We start from the raw sequence: 17,088 nt of genomic DNA on the forward strand, positions 1-17,088 counted from the left end.
TCTTCAAGCTCTGTCCCTTTGGTCTCTGAGACAACACATACCAGCTCCTTGTCAGGCTCTAAGCCACTCAATGTGAAGGAGAGAATATAGCAGGACTCCACTGGGAGATGTTCTTCCCATGATATGATATAAGATGAAAAATTAAAGTGATTGTTAGCACTAGTGATGTGAGGTGCCTCAGCAGGTAACATGTCCTGAACCTCTACAACAAAACTCGAGGATGAAAAAGTGCTTCAACTTTTCTTTTCTTTGTTCTTTTTGCAACTCTAAGCTGGTAAAAGGTAAATTATGAGGAATAAAGAGCTATATATAAATAAAGAGTTGCACAGAACAATGTGCTACAATTTTCATTTGCAATGCAAATGCTGTTTATTGACTCCTCACTGTTTTCTTTCTTTTATTTCCTTTTAAATGAATGCCACCAACCAAACCTCAGTGTTTCTATCCTTGCAAGAAATGGAAAGATCTCAAAGAAACTCAAACACAGTTGGAGCATCCAAAATGCCTTACAGTCTGTGGTAGTCATTATTTTTGACAGTTTTTGTTGGTCTTTTCACTTAAAAGTGATTCTCCATCTAAAATATATCTTTTGAGTATCAAACACTCACCCCCTGTAGGCTTGAAAGGTGGCTATAAAAAGTTTCTCATGAAGAACCACAGCTGTGGTCAGCTTGAATTTTGCTGTTTACGATGGATTCCAATGTTGACGAATGTTTAAAGCTTGAAGTATCAAAAAATCTATATAAACTTCCCAAACTCCTCAAAAGTGAGGCCCTTACCCTCCTCGGAGCTCAGACATTCAAGCACTAGTGCTATATTTAGCCATATTGAGGTAAAAACATTGATTGTTAAGATGTACTGAGCATACAAATGTTTTCTCAAAACCCGTGTTTGACTCTCTAAAAAAAGACACACTATAAAAAGCACACACCTCTGTCCAGATACTCCTTCTGTGTTCTTTTGGTCAGGGGCTGTTTTTGGAATGGCCCTTAATGCCCATTAAGGGAAGTGCTAATGCTACAGCATAAAATTATGTTTTAGACAATAAAACGTCCATCTTTGTGTTAACAGTTTGTGGATCTTCCTGTCTTGTTTCAACATCACAATGCACAAAGCAAGGCCCATGAAGATATAGTTTTTCATTTCTCATTTTCAATCAAATATGTACGTAATGTTCCGGTGTCGGCTTACCTTGTTCTGGCTTCCACTTATTTTTAGTCACAGTTATGTTGATGTTGAGTTATGTTGAGTATCAAATTACATCTTACATCAAGACAACAAAACAAAAAGAAGATATGACATGCACAGACAAAGCAAACTTTACCACAGATGGGTCCTTCGTCCGAGCGGTCAGCACAGTCCACTTTGCTGTTGCAGATCTTATCAGGTGTGAGGCAGACAGAGGTGTCATTGGCACAAGGGTACTTGGGTGGTTTGCAGACAGCGGACTCACAAGACTCCTCATCTGAACGGTCCTCACAGTCAATGTCCCCATCACACACCCAGCTCTTTGTGATACACTTTCCTGTAGAGTATGAGATACAGAAGTAGGCAGATATTAACTTCTTTTTTTTTTTATCTAGCACTTCAAATCTGAGAATTAACAGTTCTCAGTTTCACTATAATTCAAACTATGTAATGTCATTGTGTTAAGTATTTATATTATGACTTTTATACAAATTATGAGGTTCACAAATAGTTTCATGCATTAACTAACTCAAGTTAAACAAGTACATCCAACATTTGCATTTTCCCACTTTGTATTGATACCCACATCCTTTGAATAAACCATAGATAGCAAAAATGCCAACCTTTTTTCACAGGGGCTCAATCAACAACAAACACTTTTTCAGTTTTGTGCCAGATGTTGATCATAAAATGATCATAAAATTATGTACCCTGTGGAGTTTCTGATCTCTAGGAGTGTTATGGAACAGTTTTTTTATGAGTGGGTCCCATTTTGTTTCTACTGTGTAGGTGTGCCCAGCTGACGCAATACACAGTCCTGCCAATGGTTTCATACTATTCCAATGATCTACAGGTGGCTGTAATGTTCAAAGAAACACAACAAAGTGCCAACAAAAGCAGGGAAGAGTAAGACTGTGTACTTAGAATTTTCTCTTAGGTACTTCACCTAAGTTACTCTTGGGTGAACAAAATTTATGATAATCTCAGCCTTTCTTCACTGCGGAGAAACATGTGACTTACAATTATAATACCCTAATCTAAATTAATTTGGAGTTTAAATATGATACCTTTTTTTTTTTTTTTTTTTTTTTTGATTTTATGATTTTTATTGGCATATTTTAGTGCAGCAACTTCTACATTTCAGTAGTTACTAAGAAACTCACTCTAAGAGCTGCCCCTGTGTCTCTCTGCAGGTCTCTGTCCAGTATCATGTTGTGTTGCAGCTGACAGTGTAACATCACCTACTGTAGACTAATATTCTCCTTTAAAATCTCTGTGACTGCCATAATACCGCCTCCCATCACGAAGCGCTTTGCTTAAGAAAGACATTTTTTAGTATCTAACTGTCACAGCGCAGAGCTGCTCTAATGACATGTTAACTGGATTCATATTGTTTCATGTCTTCTATTGTCACTCCTAAATTTGTTCTGTGTTTGTCTGCTGATTTCTGAAAGTAGGACCTGAAGCTGTGCTGTTTTTTTACTCTTTGGAAGCTTTTTTGTGAATGAAACTCACCCACAAATGGAGCGGAACATGGAGCCTTATATGGCAAATTTAGGGGTGTGGATTATGCTAATGATCACATTTCACAAAGACGCACCTCCTCATGAACAGGTGACATTCATCAGGCTGAAACGAGTGATTTACGACAAGTTCAGGCAGTTAAGAGAGTTTGTTGAATCCCATTTATTATTTTCCTCTCATTTCTTTGTGCAAGAACAAATATAAGAAAAAATAAGAAAACATTCATGCATGAGGCCCAATGTGTTTTGGTCAGTTACCCTGAATGTAAACATAACTTCTCCAACTCCACAGGGCTCCTTTAATGAAAAAAATCCACACAAGATCAATATTCCTTTCACTGAAAGGAATATTGGAGTGTAATTTGTAATTCCCTCACTATGCAAGTTAGAAAGGGGTAGGTGGAACCACTGACGGGGGCGAGGAAGAAAACATAACAGATACCAGGATGTCTCATCATTTTTGCACTCTCCCAGGTGAAGCTTGGTTCGCAGCATATTCCAATTTACAGTTTTTCCATCAAAGCTACATCATACGGTTTTGAGATCCCACTGGTTTACGCTTGGTGCCAGATCAGTGCAAATCGACGTGGGAGGCTGAAGCAACTGCTGAGGGTGCGTGGCTCTTATGTGTTTTCAGGTGTGTCTGTGTTTATGTTTGGCTCAATTTATCTCTAAGCTTTCCAGTTGTCCCTACAAAAATATATTGACATGACTTTTGATTGAACTCTTGATATGCTTAGTGCCTGATGTTACACTCATAAGTTACACTTATGAAAATGCAACATTACTGAAGTGCACTGGCTTTTCCATGCGTGAAATATGGGTGACACTTTGGGCACAGAAATGTTCCACTTTAAGTGTAAACAGAATGTATGTTGGTGTGTGTTTGTGGTAATGTACATTGACAAGGAGGTTGATCATTTGTCCAATTGAATTAATCAGTCATGATTCTGGAATGACATTTAGAGCTTAGCAAAAGAAAATCAGAGAACTGCAACCTGCTGAGTTTTAGGAGTGGTTGGATCTGTTGAACGGAGGGGCTTAGAAAGTGAATAAAAATGGAAAAAAAAAAACATGATTATTCAGAGAGTGGGGGACACAAATGGGAAGGAGCACTTCTGAGTGGGTTTATGAAACATAACCGTTGGTTATTTTCATGAGTATGAAATATATTTTTACATTCTTTCCAAATATAGAAAAGCTCAAACATCTAAAAGTTTCATCTTTAATTCAACACAAATGCAGAATATCCACAGATGGATTTCCTACAGAGATGGTAACTTTCTTATTTATGTTGGTCCCTCCTCTATGCATGGCTAAAGATTTATTTTTAAATAATGCATGAGTAAATTCATAGCATTTCATTTTGAACGTCATTAAGCTTGCTGTGTTGATAAAGATCTTCATATTTGTTGTGTCCTCTATATTTTTTCACTCAGAGGATTTTATGCATTAAAAGCTAATACAGTACCATGTTTCAATTGAAGTTTAAGGTTTCACTCGTCATTCTTTTCCAGAATTGAATTCATATGAATTTAGTATATCAAATGATTGCAGAATTGAATGCACCTTTATAAAATAAGACTCATGCAACCTTCACACAACTTGTGAATGGTCCATCAATAAATCTTTGAAAGCCTTGTATAATGTAAAACATCATAACCCACATTCTATGAGTACAAACAGTGCCCTCTAATAGGCGTTATGGACTTGACCACTCACCACTGCAGAGCGCTCTGTAGTTTGAATGTATGTGTTTTGCTCATCAGTAAATGCATCTATGTTGTACTAAAAAGGATGAAGGCACCCACCTGGTCTTAAATGTGCAACACTAACCTAAGTGAGACCCATAACCTGCTACCAATTAAAAGAGGTGCTATCGTAGTATAATAACTAGTAGCTGCCAACTCAAGTAGTCATACATGAGAAGAATAAGGTGAAATTATTTTGTTGATCATAATGCACACAGTATAGAGAGATTTTATAGACCAAAGCAGGCCTGTTTCAAGTAAAATACATGGATGTTGGCTGAGGCAAAAGCGTGCCAGACTGTTTACCAAACCCAGCCTACCGAATATTATTAATATATAAACAATATTTTTACAAATACATCATCACATTTTAACCCATCAATGTGTAAAAAAATAATATCCATTTTCTTTACTACCAAATTGAAGTTTTTTTCAACCTCATTCTTCAGAGTATAATTGGTAATCTCTTCCATCTCTTAACATTTATAGATAACATTAACTAATTTCTATCAATCAAAAGCTGACCTCAATACATCTCTGCTTTAACTTTTTTTTTTCTTTCAATGTCCCATCTTTAAGATAAAATGTAAACCTCCAAACTCATTTCACTCTTTGTTTGCATTTTATCTTCTACAAGTAGAAATGCCCCTGGACAAAACACCAGCATAGCCATATCCTTGGTGTTCAAACTGGGCATGGTTCCATAGTGAGTATCTTTGTTTTATTTGAGAATCAGGAAAAAAAAAGGAATACAGCCCTTTCTCCCTTTTTATTCATCAGAACTGTTAAGTTTGCCCCTTTGAACAGCAGCTCCTGAATTCCGTTGCAAAAGGCACTCTGTTCTTCCACGGAGGACAGAATGAGCTGCGCCAGTGTACAGGGGTGTGACACTGCAGAATTAAAGTGGATAATAATTGTGAGGTCTAACAAACCCTTCACCACATAGCTTTGACTCTGTGCTTGATAATACTGTCAAGGGATGTATAATATAGAAAGCTACGGCACTTAAGACAGAAAGCAACTGAATCTTTCTCTGATCTTGTCCTTTTAGCTGCTGAAAGAAAGTGGATGCTGGGTTTGGGTACACAGGTCGTTTAAATGGTTCATTCTAATTGGTTGAAACTTCACTGCACTGCTCCACAATGGAGAATGGTTAAGCCTCAAGAGCCTGTCAGACAGTGAAGCCTTTGTGAAAGGAAAGAGAGTAATACACAAAGAAATGTTCATAAAACCACTCCTCTCTAAAGACCCAAACAAGTGGAGAGAAAATTATCTTTTATTCATTTTGTTGAGAGGTTATTGTTTATTACGGCTTCCACTGTGAAGGTTAACTACTGTGGAAGTCCAATCAGATAAACTGCATTTTTGTAGAAGGAATAGGTTTTGTCATCAAGAACAAAAGCTTTAGGCTATGTTCAAACTCCAGGCCATAATGCTTAATTTAGAAATGAAATCCATGATAATTTTGGATGATTGTTCATTTTCTTTTTGATTCTTTTTAAACAGAAGCAAAACTATAAGATTTTTTTTTGTCTTCACCTCTTTCCTATATAATACAATACTACAGTCAACAATTAAGTTAGCTAATTTGGCTTCCTTTCTGTTGCTGTGTGTCACTGTCCTTAATACCCACACTGCAGCCAAGCTGTCATGGTGCTACAAATATGTCAACAGTCTGAGGCGAATGATGCAAGATTCATTTATTGTTTTCATGCCTCAGGATCTGATTTTATACCAGAGCAAAGAAAATAGTCAGTGTCAGTTGACTAATGAAGTGTAAAAATCAATGCTATGAAGGTGTTTACGTATCTCAGACACAATTTAAAACCTCTGGAAGTCATTTCAGAGCCATATAACAACTATAGGTATACATTAACCACCCAAAATTAAAGTAAAAAGGAAACACCACCTTTAGCACCTTTTTTTAAAAAAATAAAAATAGCTGATATGAAAGTACCATTCTTTTCTGAGCTCATTAGGGTGTTCAGTGATGCACTGTTTTCAATACCTGTATCCTTGCAAGTAAACTTGGCCTTGGGGTCACACATTCTTTTCGTGCCCTCACAGTCTTTCTCGTCGCTGCCATCCTCACAGTCCTTGTCTCCATCACATCTCCAGCGTTCTGGGATGCAGGTTCCATCTGTGACACAATGGAATTCCTCTGCACTGCACTCAATCACAGATGGCAGCACTGAAACAAAAGCCATTTGACAATTACTGCATCCTAGATCTAAAACACACTGTCAGAGACACCAAAGTATTGAACTATTTTGTTACAAGATATCTTTTATTGTTTGCAAATATTTATCTTTGCAAGCAAGGCACTTGGCAGTAATTATAGGTCAATTAGTTCCAAAGATAGAAAATATTTCACTTAAGGCATTTCAGGCTTATGTCTCTAAGAAGTGTCTGCCTACTTCAATGGTTCTGTTCACTATATCTTTATCCTGTGGGAGTTCATTGCAAATAAGAGAAACTAGTTCCATTACACCATTATGTTGCAGATGCATTGCATTTAAGATGTGTTACATTGCAGGTCTTAGGAGTCACTGGATATATGCTCTGTTGATAATGTATGCATGGACTAAATGACTGTGTGAAAAACATCCCACATTTACTGTAATGTTTTTATAATGGTTTGATTAATAATTAAAAATCCTACAGATCATACCCAAACAGAAACAGAATGACACCAAATATGTTCTTGAGCATACTTGGTCAGTTTCATCATGATACATTACAGATTTTCTGTAGAGCATAATAAACAGCATTATGAATTAATTAAACAAAACCATGGCATCACGCATTCAGCATAGATCATGCACTAAATCTGATGACCATATGGCTAATGCTTAAAAGCTAAAGCCAAAAAGCATTCCCTCAGCAGCCGAGGAAAAGCTTAGACAGATTCAATCCCTTGGGGTGAAAGGAAAAGCAGACACGGGGGAGTGGAGAAGCCTACAGTTCCCATCAGGAAATGGTTTGATGAATAGTCTACACATTCTAGTGACAAGCAAGTGAGCTGTGAGTTTTCTAGGCGCTTGCATGAGGTTTCTGAGGTAATTAGATTAGATGATTCAGCTCCTGATGGTAAAGTTCCCTGGAACAGAGACTAGATAAGATTAGTCACATGAGTGTCAAAACAAAGTTATTGGACTCAAGCTGATTAATTGTTGAACTTGTAATTACAACACCTAAATTTATACGTTGATTTGAATTGCAAATAAAGTCATTAGCACACTTAAGGGGATATGAGGGCTACACCAAAATTCAAAAATAGTGAATCCCAGTGATGGCTTAATGTATAATAGGATCATTATAAATACCGTCCCTTTGTTCTGCCAGTATTTTAATACAAGATCATCTTATCCTGGAGGGATTTTTTTTAGTCCACCTGCTGTTTTTCTGACTCAACACTTTAGGTATTTCTTACCTGCCGATCCACCTCTGCAGGTCGTGTTCTCATCACTAAAGTCTCCACAGTCATTGTCACCATCGCAGGCCCAGTGGTCTGGGATACAGCGGCCACTGGTGCACTGGAACTGGGAGTTGGAGCAGGACTGGATGCAGCCCACTTCATCACTGCCATCTCCACAGTCATCATCTACACACATTCACAAACATGCATGCAAGTTGTGACCACACCAACACACAAAAATATCATGGTTGATACATGTAGAGTAAATAGAGTCACAAAATTCATTTGGGAACATGCAGTACTATACTATGAATATCTTAAAAAGGTTGGTGTCCTCACCTGAATCACAATGCCACTTCACACTGATGCATCGTCCGTTGGAACAGCTGAACTGGGTGAGGGGCTCACAGGTAGGAAAGGCTGAAACACACAGGTACACATTAAATACTGTACAATTCCAATTCAACTTAAAGAAGTAGCTGCACTACAATCAAATACACTGATCAGAAAATAATTTGGAATTGTTAAATGCCAAAGTCTATATCCCCAATTCCACACTATTACCATGTGGATCATTGTTAATTCATTCAATATAAACTTGCACCTCTAAACTAAAACATGGGGTTATCTTAGTTTTATAATATGGGTTACTTTATTCATGCTGAAAATGACTTTAAAAATGTAAACATGAATTCTGTTGTTGAGTTTCTTGATGTTTAATCAAGGTAGTCTCATTGAAGGACTCATCTGTGATTGTGCAGCACTTTCTAATGCCCACCATATTTCTCAGTTTTCAGATTCAGCTTTATTATTTATTATTAACAATGTTCAGGAAGATACACATGGACATACAGCCAAAACAAAGCCAACAAAGCTGAATGGAGAAACTGTTATAGAAACAGCAAATGGATAGCAACATAAGATGTCTATATGCAGGTCAAAGAGTTTCTGTAAATTGTAAGGATACAAGTAGTGCAAAGTTTTATAAGAGTGCGAAGAGCGCTGAAATAAATATTGATAATATAATAATTTACTTTATATACGTATAGTAAGTGGTTATGTGCCGTATGTGTACACTTCTGTGTACATTATATACAGCCTGCTTGAATATACATCTGGCAATGATGGATGATTGGTTTAACATAAGAGTTACGGCAAGAGGGAAGAAATTGTTCCTGTGTTTTGTCGTACAGTGTTCTGTAGGGCCTACCAGAAGAAAGGACTTCTCACCTGGCCTTGGATGAAAAACATTTTCAAAAAGAAATATAACATGCCAAGGAAACCAATAAAATGATCAGTGGGAGTGAAAGAAAAACATATACAAGCCTCTGTAAAATGCATTTTGTGAGAAGTGCTTTAAAATATGATACAGTAAAAAGAATCTGACCTTCTCATGGAGGGCTTTCTAAACTGCATCATTAAAGGTAAAAAAAAAAAAAAAAAGATGCAAAAGCTCTTTTAACCAGACCACTATACACTGGACTCAGGGAGCAGCCTCCTTAGAAATGACACCAGTGATGAAATTCAGTTTGGTTTTATCTTTAAGTTGAGAAGATGGTGGAATTACCAGATTTTGAAACCAGTATATAGAGAAAAATATGCATGTGTATGGTGAGGACATTTTATTGTACCCAACCAAAGATATGATGATGCAAATATATAAATCTGAATTGGACCACTAGAGCTACATCCTCAGAAACATTTGTTAAAGTCATTGTTATGTGTGGCCCTGGATGGAAGTTGAAAATAAACATAAAGAATAATATCAAATTCTTCATTTTATTAATGATTTGTACAGGGGCAATACAGTGGCATTTTTTATTTATAAGGTCTGTTTTTGAGTGTCCTATCTTGATCAATGCCTGCAGTCACAACAGGTTTGAACAAAAAAGAATCATCCCACTGTATATTCAAAGATCTGCAATAAAGTAATGGACTGATTGATTGATTGATTGATTGATTGATTGATTGATTGATTGATTGATTGATTGATTGATTGATTGATTGATTGATTGATTGATTGATTGATTGATTGATCGATTGATTGATTGATTGATTGAAGCGCTGTAGCCGAAACAGTCACATCATGGTCTATATTCCAATGCAGTAAGGATATATACTCTGCTACTACTATGACCTGAGTCCACATTGGGGGTTCAAGGCAGACAGGGATAGAAGAATGTGAATATTGTAATTAACTAAATGACTTGGTTTGACATATTACAGTCGCCATAATGTGACAGCTACTTTTTCATGTCTGTAATTGTTCATCTCAACCTATGGCTGCTATTGCACTCACTGCAAACTCTGGAAAGGGATGTCTCTCAAAGTTTCTCCCATATATTCAATCTTCTGAAGTATTTAAATCTCATAGACAGCTTGGGTTGGGTCAAGAACTGTTGCTGACTTGGTCTGTATAGCCAGATGAGACAACATACATATCCATGTTTTTCCCCTACATTTATAACTTAACTTGACAATGCAAGCTGGTGAAAGCAAATTACCACCTCTGTAGTCAGCAAATATTGGTTCCAACATCCATCACTGCAGTAAAGGAGACCTCATGAACTAAATTGGTCTATGTTATAGCATCAATATTCTCTACCAGTGCTGCAGTAAGTAATACAGATACTACTGTGTTTTGTAGACGGATGACAAGGTTGAGGACTTACATTTGTTTTCCATTCTTGATACCATTCTTGTTTCCGATTTTGAGATACTATATATATATATATATATATATATATATATATATATATATATATATATATATATATATATATATATATATATATATATATATATAGTGCTTTTCAAATATCTTACTGGATGCCTGAAGCTTTATTGACTTTGGTATGAAATGCAAGTCTACATTTGAATTGATTTGTTGGCATCTGCTGCTGCTGCCTGTAACACCTTAGGCACTGTTGAGGAGACATATTGTATCTGTATCAGACAACTGTCTTCTATATTTCCCTCAAATGTGTGAGGTCTCACTGACAGTGCATGACTGGTAGGAATTTAACATTCATTAAAAATGAAGCACTAACATCTATAAATAATGAAGGTTTCAAGTAAACAGTGAGCCTGGCTAAAAATGAAACACCAGCATCCATAAATAATGGTGGCTTCAAATGAACAGAGAGCTCAATATGAGACACTGTGTGACAACTACTAAACTACTGACAAACAAAATCCAAATTAGCATCAATCTCTAAGGCGGCCACCACTGAGCTTCAGGTGTTCCAAAACCCACAGTAGCTTCAGTGAAGCTAAGTGAGCTGCCAGAGCTGCACAGTGGAGTGCTTACAGAGAAGTAATGCCCGAGGAAGCTCAGACAACAGTATGGGAGAGAATATGTTTTGCTGCACAGCTTGATTATGATTGAATGAAGCCGAGCATGAACTTTAATTACTGCTTACGCCCTGGCTGTTTGTGACTGCGTATTGAAGCAGCTTAGGACACACAAAGGGAGGCTGAGGCAATACAGCACAGTGCAGCATTTGGCAAACATCAATCACTGTAAAGGGATGATTTAATACAAATAGTGATTAAAGGGGAATCTTAAAACCTTTACTCCCACCTTTTAAATATATGCTGGTAATTCATCCAGCCCAATTCCCCTGCTGAAAACATATTTTACAGCCTAAAAGGCTCTTTTCCCTTGCATAAAAAGGTTAAATACATCTTCAAAGAACTCTAAAAACTTCAGGCCATCATGGCGCACCATGTATTTTTCTCATTTACGTACAGTATGTTTTCCAAGATTAATCCAGAACACAGACAGCAACTTTTACTAACCGAGGCTGACAGATTGTATAATACCACTGAGACATGACTTGAGAACTACTGTGCTAAAGTATGTTCTCTGCACCACCCCTCTAAGCTGATGCCATCAGTGAGTGCATGTCTATTTCTTGGTCCAAAGAACACAGTATCAATAATTCAACTCCTAAAACTATCTCAGTTGAATAAAGTAATGCATGTGAATGAGACTTGCAAAATATTCAAGAAATCACAAAAATGATAAGAAGCTGCGAGTGGAATCTTTTCTAAGAATATTCAGAAGTATTCAAATGTTTAACAAGTGGTGCACCAACCATCAAGAATATTTGCAATTTTACGAAGGCTTTTATAAAACCAGTTGTGTGGCTACTCCTTCCCAAAATGTATTTTTTTAAATTGATTTATTAGATTAAAAATATTTTCTGAGGTTTCTAAATCAATACATCATATCCACAGAAAATAATCGTTGGCTGACTTAACATTAGGCACAGCGATGCTTTGAGGTAAGTGCTAACACCAAAATGCTAGCATGCTCACTATGATAATGCTAACACTCTGATGTTTAGCAGGTATAGTGTTTAACATATTCATGTATAGTGTTAAACATGTTTAACCTTTCCACTTTTCATGAGAAGGGGAAAGGTTAAGGATTCACCAAAGTTGTTTCATTCTGAAGAGGACATCAATGTGTGTATGAAGTTTAATGGTGATCTGTTTAATAGGCTAGTTGTCGAGACATGTCAGTCAAAACCACAAATGCCAACCTCATGGTTGTACTAGAGGAAAGTCCAGAGGATCACCAAAATCATAAGGATACATTGTCTGGAAACCATGAATGTCTGTACACACTTTTCACCAATCCAGTAGAAGCTGAGATATTTCACAGGATAAGTGACAATTTTGACCTGCTGGCAGCACTACATGAAAAGTCAGGGGATTACTATCATCCTCTGGGGACAATGAATATCTGTACCAAATTTCATCACAATCCATCCATCCATTTGTTGAGATATTTCAGTCTGGACTAAAGTAGTGGACTGAACAACAATCATTGCCATCCCTAGAGCCACACCGCTAGCTGGCTAAAAACTCCCTATTATGTATCAGGACACACCATTGTGTGCTATGGCTTTCATACAGTATGTCATTACCGGTGAAAAAGAAAATATATTACACTTATCAAATTACATCAAATGATCCTATGTAAGTGCTTAACACATATTTTCTGTCTATTCATTAGAGGTAAAACCCTATTACTAAGTTTCTGCACAAATGTTGAAAACTTTTTGGCACAATCTGCTACATGAATTACTCATTCGGGCTTTAAATATGCCCTGATTAGGCATGACATTATTAACAGTGAAGAGTAAACAACTAGTGATTGCCCTAAATGCCCTTATTAGTATTTGATTCATTTAACAAGCTGGCCTTCTTAAAATCTTGCTCAAACAGAACAGCACAAATAGCAATAGCAGTCAAATCCACACAGAATGACACTTGAATGGCACATGGTAAACAGCTATGTGAGACTCACTGCATGATATTTCATCAGACATATCCCCACAGTCATCCTCCCGGTCACAGCTCCAGGCTTGAGGTATACATCGTCCAGTTTGGCAGGAGAACTGGTCAGCCTGACAGGGCTGGGCTGAGAAGAGAGAAGAGAAGAAGGAAGGCACTTAATTGAATCACACGTGCATAAGTCAATGCAGGATGTGCACAACAACTCTAATGATCACTAAATCACCAGGATGTCAATGTCTGCCCAGTGAAAACTCTTTATCGCTCAATCACACAGTACAACACAGAAGGTCTGAAGGCCATGGGGAACGGGCTGTTACTTGACGGGCTGTCAGTGACATGCTGCACGGCAATGCTGGGCATACCCGGACAGCACACAAGTGATCTCTTGCTGATGTGGGATATATATGTCAATCGGATGATGATGGAACATTCATCATCCTCTGGCTAATGCTTATTGATTGATCCTCTAAGGATAAAAAGCTCCTGAGAGGCCCCAATGAATACATGGGGAGCAAAGTGATATACTGTAAGTGTTTCTGACATACTAGCCCAGTCTCACATTAAAATGCGTCATAGTTACATTGGTTCACAGTACAAAACGTATTAGTTTCACAATAACAGCTCTAAAATGTGGATGTGCCTATGTGTTTTTTTTGTTTGGTCTATTCTTTTCTATTGGCCTGCATCCACGTCACCTGACTGTCAATTTTCTGTCTACGAAAACAAAAAAAATAGTAACCCTACTTTGTAAATGCAACTCAGAGACAAATGACAATGAATGAATGCAATGAATGCCAGACAATGATTAAAACAGCATGAAACTACATGGTTTCAGCAATAGCAGCATCCATAGCAACCACCATAGCAATGATAGAAATCCTGAAAAAAATCTTTGAAATAACTGACAAATTACACATCATATACATTCACTGAACAAAGATTATGAAAATAAAAATGTACATTTCTCACTAGAAATATTATCAAAATGCATTTTAATGCTGAAACTATCTTAAAATATTGCATTTTTCACTGAGAATAAAAAGGAATGTCAGCCTTTTTTTGTGTGTTTTGTTTTCGCAGACAGAAACTTGACTCACGTGACATGGATGCAGGCCAATAGCCAAAAAAAACAGGCCAAAAAAAATGTAGGCATCTCACAATTTTTGAGTCGTTATTGTGAAACATTTTGCACTTTTGTCCCCTTGAAAAATAAGATTGCACTGTACTGAAGCTACTCAAAAGCTGCAAGGCCTAGCAGTGATAACTGTCTTGACAACACTGAACACGACTTTTCAAGACAGTGATGAATACAGCCAATGTGAGGTGAGAGAATTTTAACAAAAGAAATTAGAGAAAGATGTTATGTATATAGGTTATGTATGCCTTATTGTGCTGTACAGTAGAATCCTTTATACTTAAGTTCTTTAAATGCTTTATTGAAATGTTTTAATTACAAAAATTACAATTACAAAAATCTGAAATTGCAGAAAATGATCTTCTAAACTGAGGTGACATGATTGTAAGATTATCAGCCTGCAGCCACACTGCATCTAAAACAGACTTAAAAGTGGCCCAATACATACCTGAGCATGTGAAGTTGGCCTCATCCTCATTGTTACCACAGTCATTTGTTCCATCACAAAGCCATCGTTTGGGTATGCAGCGATTGTTGCTGCATTTGAACTGATCAAATGGACAGGTGTGATTGTCTGCAAAAAGTTCAAACGACAACAAAAAAGTCAGAAAGTGACTACAGCTACAAGAAGAAATGAATAAGATAAAATTAAAAGAATTTTAAAAAATCAGGAGAATTATACAAAGCCTTAATCTTAACCTTAAAGTCCACAGCTCAGCTAATCTTGCACTGGTAGACCAACAAGCCACATTAGGAACCATAAAAAGGAATGATGTTTGACTCATGTTTCTCCTTGGTGGTTTGTCCTTTAATTGAGAGTAATGGATTCTCCATAACAATTTTACAGTGGTCTTAAGAATATTTGATATATGCTTTTAGTGCTTTGATTTTCCTTTTATACAAAGCTACTTTCACATAATAACTTAGAAAATATACTTAACTGGAAGTAGGAGCCAAGCTCCATATTTTTTTTTCAATCATGTCGTTTAACTTTAATTACACATTGACAATTCAAATTCATTGAGCCTCACCACTCATAAATCATACTAAGTGAATGTGAGCAAATCTCTGTAGTTCTGGGATATTGCAGCACTGCGTGCATGACAAATTACCTTCGATTTTGAAGCAATATAATTCCATGTACCTAGGAGAGTGGTGGCTGTTTTGAACACTGTAACTAGCGTTATTGTAATCATAATCTTATCATTGACTTATTACAATCATCTTTTTCATCATCTGAACAAAATTCTGATTGTGTCTCAGTATAAAATCAAAAGTTGTGAAAAGCCAAAAATCTTATGGCCACAAAAAAATGACCAAATTGCCCTAAGAAATTTTCAACAACACCAAAAAACAAACCAAGTTAGAAGACTATTAAAGTATATGATATCCCAGCAAAGCAGATAACTGATTTGTCAACTTTGACATACCATTAGGTTATGGTACTTTGCTTTCTGAAAAAAATTAACCAGCATCCAGCCATCTAACATGGTGTTTATCCAAATGATCTTTTAAAGAGAAAAACTACTTCAACAAGAACAAAAGGAGAGACAGTAGCATGGAGGAGGAACATATTTCATCCATACTTCAGCACTGACATTTAGGAACACAGAGGTTGACTGCAATAGAGAATCAGCCTTACAAAGCTTGTGCTTTTTTTGATCAGTGCATGGTTGTGCATGCAAAAGTATCAAAATGTACAGTATCTGTATGTACAGTGCATTTTTGTATTTGCATGGAATGTTTGGGCCAGCAGATCCTTACAGCAGCTGTGGCTCTCCTCATCACTGCCATCCAGGCAGTCATCATCTCCATCACACTTCCACAGGGCCCGTATGCAGCGTTGATTATGGCACTGGAACTCATCACTTTTACATCGCAGCGGCTCTAAACCACTGTTGGAGACTTCTGGGAGAAACAGTGGTGAAACAAAATTAACAAGAGACTGTCTATGAAGTATGTGTTTAGGGGAAATTATTGGCACAGCAATAATAGCACACAAAACATGTTAATAATGTGCCATGACCTTATCCTTAACAACTGGGATTTGGCTTATATTTCTGGAAACCTAGTGGGAGGATTTCCCATCTGTATGTATTTGTTTATCAACAGATTTGCATATGAATAGATAAGGTTATTATTTGATCTTTCTCCCATAGGATGAAACCAGGATTACAGTATACTGGGAAAAGATGATCTTAGGCCTCTCGCTCTGTCTGATTCATTATGTCCTCCTACCTGAACAGGTGACATTGTTCTTCTCCAGAACCTGGTTGTCAGCGCAGGCACACACTCTGCCTCCTGGGATGGCAAGGCAGAGGGTATCGCAGCCCCCATAATTCAAACTGCATGCGTTGTCACCTGGAGAAATAGATCCCAAATAAGGTGTCTTGCTCATTCAAAGCTACATTTTCTAAAGCCCACCTTCAGTGCCATGCAATTCTGTTGTTGTTTTATCGGATTTTCCTATGCACAATGAGCAGCAGAGGTTCAAGGGGTCACTCTGAATACTACAAAATAAATAATCACACTGATACAAAACTCATTTCCTGTCTAGGAGAGCCATGCGATCTATAACCACATGTCAAATGAATTATTAGGAACACTGTTGGTGAGAGACATTTGACATTTTTATCCTTCTTGGAGGAATAATTTGTCTTTCTGGACAAAGCCGACATTCTCAGAGGGGAAAAAAAAAACTGTCACATATAAAGTTAAGGCATAAGACACCTTTGTCACTTTCATTTAACACAGAGCCCAAAG

At 37.1% G+C, this 17,088-nt stretch overlaps 1 protein-coding gene across 1 annotated transcript in view; it reads right to left on the reverse strand.

Moving 5' to 3' along the window:
• The window catches only part of lrp1bb (low density lipoprotein receptor-related protein 1Bb), a 201,102-nt gene that overhangs the window by 109,807 nt on the left and 74,207 nt on the right, over positions 1-17,088 (reverse strand). The window contains exons 14-21 of the mRNA XM_044366489.1: positions 16,564-16,686; positions 16,090-16,233; positions 14,774-14,899; positions 13,201-13,314; positions 8,220-8,300; positions 7,896-8,066; positions 6,471-6,653; positions 1,325-1,525 (exon numbers count right to left, since the gene is read on the reverse strand). Coding sequence (XP_044222424.1) covers positions 1,325-1,525; positions 6,471-6,653; positions 7,896-8,066; positions 8,220-8,300; positions 13,201-13,314; positions 14,774-14,899; positions 16,090-16,233; positions 16,564-16,686 — 1,143 coding nt within the window. The remainder of the gene's footprint in view (positions 1-1,324; positions 1,526-6,470; positions 6,654-7,895; positions 8,067-8,219; positions 8,301-13,200; positions 13,315-14,773; positions 14,900-16,089; positions 16,234-16,563; positions 16,687-17,088) is intronic.

This window comes from Thunnus albacares, chromosome 11 (assembly GCF_914725855.1).
Source record: "Thunnus albacares chromosome 11, fThuAlb1.1, whole genome shotgun sequence".
In the NCBI taxonomy this organism is placed as follows: Eukaryota; Metazoa; Chordata; class Actinopteri; order Scombriformes; family Scombridae; genus Thunnus; species Thunnus albacares.